Source organism: Vidua macroura, chromosome 24 (assembly GCF_024509145.1).
Source record: "Vidua macroura isolate BioBank_ID:100142 chromosome 24, ASM2450914v1, whole genome shotgun sequence".
In the NCBI taxonomy this organism is placed as follows: Eukaryota; Metazoa; Chordata; class Aves; order Passeriformes; family Viduidae; genus Vidua; species Vidua macroura.
This window is the reverse complement of record NC_071594.1, coordinates 3,267,812-3,273,811: the sequence shown is the minus strand read 5'-3', so window position 1 is coordinate 3,273,811 and position 6,000 is coordinate 3,267,812. Positions and strand designations below refer to the sequence as shown.

At 60.4% G+C, this 6,000-nt stretch overlaps 1 protein-coding gene across 1 annotated transcript; it reads right to left on the bottom strand.

The window, feature by feature from the left end:
• Positions 1-508: 508 nt before the first annotated feature.
• Positions 509-5,407, bottom strand: CDKN1A (cyclin dependent kinase inhibitor 1A). The gene is made up of 3 exons (XM_053998421.1): positions 5,385-5,407; positions 2,513-2,926; positions 509-1,786 (listed from the first exon to the last, which is right to left on the bottom strand). The coding sequence occupies exons 2-3, from the start codon at positions 2,916-2,918 to the stop codon at positions 1,737-1,739; spliced, it is 456 nt and encodes a 151-aa protein (XP_053854396.1). The 5' UTR covers positions 2,919-2,926; positions 5,385-5,407; the 3' UTR covers positions 509-1,736.
• Between the last annotated feature and the right edge of the window lie 593 nt (positions 5,408-6,000).

Sequence of the window (6,000 nt, the reverse complement as noted above, 5' to 3'; positions counted from 1 at the left end):
AGAGACATCCCTGACTCCCCTGGGATCTCAGTGCCACCCAGGAAATGCCACTGCACATTTCCACCAGCAGTGCCACCACATGCTCTTGTGTCCCCATCCTACAGCGTGGGTCACCCTTGTGGCCTGGGCACCCAGCACCCCCCTAAAGGAGTAAGGAAGGGAGCAGCTTGCCCATGGCTAATGGCCACTTGCACCATGGGACTGGGTCCTGAGGGTTAGGGGGAACAGGGTCACAGTGGGGAAGGGGGAATGATGAGGGCAACAGAGAAGTCACGGGGCCTCCAGGGACATCCCACACAGGTGGCACTGGTTTCTGCTGGGGACATGCTGGTAGCACCCGACCACTGTCCCCAGGGAATGGGGTCAAGCACAGAGGATGTGGCAGGGCTTTATCCCTCTTAAAGGCAGATCCCAGCTCAGGGCTGCACCCCCAGAGGGATCCCCAGCCCCTGGAACACCCCCCTCCCCCAGCCAGGCCCTGCTCCCAATCACCCACATTAACCCAGAATGCCTTTGCACAGGTGTTTATTCAGAGTTAACACTTATAGACAAACAGGTATTTCCCCTCTCCCCACATACACTTAATAGCATTATTTTAAATATAAATAAACATTTAATGCTGGGAGCTTGGCAGCTTCACCGACAGCAAAGTGCATCATGGTGCAAGGTGGGAGATCAACCCTGTCCCTTTTCTTCCTGGGACCATCTTGCACCAGTTTCCAGAGTCCAAATCCAGCAGAGCAGGAGATGAACTCCATGAAAGTGCTGAGATTTGACAGTGTCGAGTCCCTCAGGGACTCATCCTTCAGTGCTGGAACTGAGCAGCCTCTGCTCCAGGCCATCCCTTGGTCCCAGAGCAGAGCCAGGTAAGGGTCCTCTCCCTGCCAGCCCCAAAGGAGAAAAAGTCCAGGAATACAAGCTACAATTCCTTATTTCAGCATCATCTCTGCTGCTGAGCAGAACTTCTTCCTAGAGGAGCCCAGCAGAGCCAGGGCAGGGGCTCCCCAGCCTGGGGTCAGTGTTGAGGGAGGCAGGAACGTGGGGGCAAGCAGCACCACTCAACAAGCCAACAACAAGGTAAGAAAGTGGGATTTGGGGCCAGCAGAGTGCAGGGGATCCCAAAGCCTCCCGGGGGCAGTGTTGGTGCCCCGGTGGCTGCTCCAGGGAGTCACCCCAAGGAAGGTTTGTCCAGGGAACAGCTTCCTCTGCCCAGAGCCGTGGGAAGGTGCAACCTCCACATCACTCTGCTCCCACACACGGACAAGTGCTCGGGTCCATCCTGCTGGGACAGAGGGCCACCCCCATGTGCCAGCAGCAGGGGTGTCCCAGGGCTCTACAATCCACACCAGGGACTTTTCTTAAAGATATCTGGTGCCACCAGGTGGTTGGGACACAAGTGTCCCCCAGGACCAGCCCCTAGGCAGGGGACAGACCACGGCTGGACAGCAGGATGGCACAAGGACGGTGTTTGGACCCACAGGCACAGGGCAGAGGACGCTTTTCTGCAGGCAGGGCTTTTCTTCAGGCAGGGCAGTGCCTTCATCCCACCAGGTCCATCTCAGTCCTCCTCCAGCCCCACCGTGGGGCTCCTCCTCTACATTGCACACAGTGAAGGTCCCTCAGGACCCCAGAGTTACTCATAAATAGGGAACTACAGACTCTACATTGCTACAGGTGAGCACAGCACAGGGTGGGGGAGCCACGCTCGCCCCGGCAGTGGCAGCTGCCCCAGCGAGTCAGGGCCGGGGCCGGGCAGGGACGATCCTCCTCTTGGCACTGTAGAAGTCTGGAAGGAAGAAGGAAATGGTTGGAAAGTGTCTCCAGCCCGCTGGGAGCAGCAGAGCAGGAAGAGGGAGGTGTCCCCAGGGAGGCACCCCAAAACCAGCCCAGGTGGGTTTCACCCTAAAGCCCCCATGCAAAGCTGCTGGAGAGCAGAGCTGTAAGTCTGCATCATCTCTGCTCTTTGTCTCATCTGCAGTTCTACTCCAGGCCCTGACCATGGAGGATAGGAAGAAATTTTTCACTGTGAGGGAGGTGAGAAACTGGCACAGGTTGCCCAGGGAGGTTCTGGGTGCTCCAACGCTGGAAGTGTTCAAAGCCAGGTTGGATAAAGGCTTTGAGCAACCTGGGACAGTGGGAGGTGTCCCTGCCCTTGGGACCTTAAAGATCATCTTTAAGGTCTATTCCAACCCCTTAAAATTCTGTGATTCTATGATTGGGTCAGGCCATTGGAACTGAAGGTGATGAATTTGGGGGCATCTTCAGCTACAAAACCCACAGGCCCAATGCCAGTCCCCTGCACAAACCCAGTAGCCAAAAGGCACCCAGCTGATGGCCTTTTTCCCTTTGGAACATGGGCTCTGCTTCCCTAGGAGAGATCCAGGGAGGGTGGGACCCCTCCCCATGCCCAAGAGCCAGGCAGGGCTCTGGCACCCAAGTCCCCTCTGTCTGTCCCTGCCATGACATCAATGCCACCAAGCCCCAAGGAGTGACACCAAGCCTCAGCACTCACCTTTGATCGTGGTCTGCCCACGTTTCAAGCTCTGCAGGGAACCAGCCTTGTAAACCTTCGAGCTCTGCTGAGCCTCCTCAGGGCAAATCCTGCCAACACGGTCCGTGGGGGGGACCCTGTGGGCCAAGGAGCTCCTGCTGTCACTGCTGATGACAGCCCTGACCAGGCTGTGAACCTCCTGGGGTGACTGCTCAGCCACCAGGATCCTCTCCCACTTGAACGGCCCTTCCAAGGGAGTCTCTGTCTCGAAGTTGAAGTTCCAGCGCTGCTGAGCTTCTTCCAGCTGTTGTTTTATCGTGTCCTCAAAGTCGTGCTGGAGCTGCTCGTGGTCCACGGGGCCAAAGAGGTTCCTGCAGGCCTTGCTGCTGCACGGGGTCTGCCCAGCCCTGCTCTGGGACAGCGGCATCGTGGCGGCTGCGGGGAAACCAGAGCGAGTTACGGGGGTTGGGATGACAGGAGCAAACACAGGGGAGTGCTGGCCACCAGGGCAAAGCACATGGTAGCCAAGGTGGGACAAGCTGGGATGGGTCTGCAGTGAGGCAGCCCAGAGGGGACTGACACATCTGGACTCTGACTTCAGAGATTTTAGCAAAGACTTGAGCATGGCTGATGTCAGCCACAGCCCAGTGCGAGACAGGAGGGTGGGGAAGGTGTCAACATTCCCTACTCCTCCTCCAGCAGGCAAAGCCCTGCCAGGTTAGGGCATCCAGCACCTTGCTGCTGCCACAGACTCCACCCAGAACACCCCTTGGGGCACCAGCCTGAGAGCCACACCAGGATGATGCTCCCCTGGTCCCCAGACACTGCCCAACCTGCTCATTCCCACTTCCAAGCAGGCAAGGGCAAGTTGGCACACGGGCAAGTGAAGCAACAGGATGTTTTTCTGGCCATTTCTTCATCTCAAGAACTCAGACCCGGTGGTAAGGAAACCTTCAAGCAACTGCAAGAACATGCCACAAGCTTGACCACTTTGTTAACCACCCTCCTTATCTGCAAGGAGTTGTTGGGTAACCAGAAACAAGACTTTGTTTGTTTTTTTTCAAATCGGTGCCAAAAGCCTTGACCTTCCCAGTAAGTGACAAAGCCTTTCCATCCGAGCAGTCCTCCCCCTGACAAACATGTGGGGATAATGGACCCCTCACTACACCCCACTTATGAGGAACCTCGACATAGAATCAGAATTGTTAAGGTTGGAAAACACCTAAAAGATCATCGAGTCCAGCTGATAAGAGTCAGCACTGCTCTGGGATTTGAGTTTTCAGAGCTAAGGCTTGCCCCTGCTTTGACAGCCACACTCACTAAATAAGCTTTAAAAAAGGGAGATTCATAGCTCCCATTTCCCACCTAATCTGGGACTCTCAAAGCCAGGCCACAAAAGATCCTCCCCATCCCCAAACGTCCCCAAGAAGTGAGTTCTCAGCCTCCTGCAGGGAAGATTTCTCCCCAAACTCTGTACCTGCAGCCCCTCTAGATTGCCTGTGCCACATTGTTTTCCCCACATTCCACCCCCTGAAGTGTGCAAGAAATGACCGAATGTGGCACTCAGAACTCTGGTCTACTTCACAAGGTGTGGATCGGTCAGATTTTGGACTCGAGGATCATGGAGGTCTTTTCCAGCCTTAATGATTCAATTATCCTATTACCAGGCATGTCACCAAGCCAGTGTGCCAGTGGGCAGCAGGGGAGTGCCCAGCCCAGGGGCTGGGGGGCCACATTCAGTCCCTGTGGCCACCCCCGTGGGCACCCTGTGCTCAGACTCAGCACCCCGAGTAAAAATAGAAATCCAGCTTCCTATCTCCGGGCAGTCTGAGCACACAGACAAGGGTGACCTCACTGCCAGGCAAGTCTCAGCATGCCCAGGCAAGCCCGGGCAGGTAGTGGGAGGGGGACACGTTCCGTCACCCTGGCCAGACACCCCCCAGCCCTCCCCGCCTGCGTCACGAGCTGATGTCCCCATTCTCAGGTCAGCGACGCGACTCAGGTGCCACCCTGGAGCCTCAAGATAACACCCTCGCCCTGACTCATGGCTGCAGATTGCCAAAGCCACCAGTGAGGGAGGGACCGGGGCCGGGTCACCGTCCCCTCCCATGGGGCTGGTGCCGCTTCCAGCGACCTCTGCCCAGCAAGAGCCCCGAGACTCCCGGCAGCCGGCGGGAACCCCAAGATTTGGGCGAGGAAGTGGCAGGTGCACGGCCCCATTAAAACCTCTTCCAGCCGAGCTGGGTGATGAGAGCACCCCTGGGGGACACCCAGCGGGGCTCCACAGACACCTGCGACACCCAGGACCAGTCACACCAGTTTGGGGAAGGCTGGGCGAGCAGGAGGGGCGGGGGGCACCCGCATGCGGGAATGGCTGAAGCCGCTGATCCCGCGCAGAGAACGCCCGGCTCATGACACCGATGGGCCGGGGGGGCTGGCACGGGGGTGGCCGGTCCCCGCCCGGACCCGCAGGATGCTCGGTGGCGGGACCGCGCCCGCACCGCACCCTGCACCGCACGGCACCCCGCACAGCACCGCTCCCCGCACAGCACCGCACACGGCACCGCGCACCGCACAGCACCGCGCAGCACCGCCGCTACCGGGAGGCGAGAGCGACCCAGCCCGGCCCGGGGGCTCTGCATACCCCGGGGGGCTCCGCACCGCCACCCCGGCATCGCCACCCCGGCACCGGGCGCGGCCCCGCTCTATCCCAGCGCTGGGGACGCGGCCCCAGGCGGAGCCACCCCCGCTACGGCGTTTGCCCCGCTCCAGGCACCGGCGCTTCCCGGGGAAACCGGCGCTTCCCGGGGAAACCGGCGCTCGCCCACCCTCCCCGGCCAGCGAAGGACCGGAGTCGCCAGTCACGGCCGCGCCCGGCCCCGCCCGCACTCACCGCCGTCTCCCCGCGTCTGCCGGTGCCCGGCGCGTCCCCGGCCTTTATAGGGAGGGCGGGGCGGAGCCGGGAGCCGGTCCCGGCGTCGCCCGGGATTTCCCTCCCGCCCCGCCCCGGACCGGCCCCACGGCAGCCGCCCCCGTCCTGCGTGTGCCCCCTCACCCCCACCGCCCCTTCCTCTCCCATCCCGGTTCCCGGGAATGTGCGCGGTGCCAGGGGAGACCCGGGCATGCCAGGGCCGTGGGCACCGGGACCCCCTTGCTAGGGACGGCGGGGACCTGTGTCAGGGGATACAGGGACCCCCCTCCTTGGGGAGTGCAGGGACGCCCCTATAGCAGGAGGTGGAGGGACCCCCATCAGGGGCAAGGGAGAACCCCTTCCTAGGTGGGTGCAGGGACCCGGCATCAGGGATCAGAGGGAAACCTCAGCCAGGAGATACAGGGCCCTCCCCCCTGGGGCGTGCAGGGATCTCCCCATCAGGGAATACAGGGATCCCTCCCCAGGAGGAAATCCAGAGACTCCCTTCCTAGAGGGGTCAGGGGGCAGGGACACGTCCCTGTGACGGATGCAGAGACCTCCTTGTTAGAGGGTACAAGGAGCCCCTGGCAATGCATCC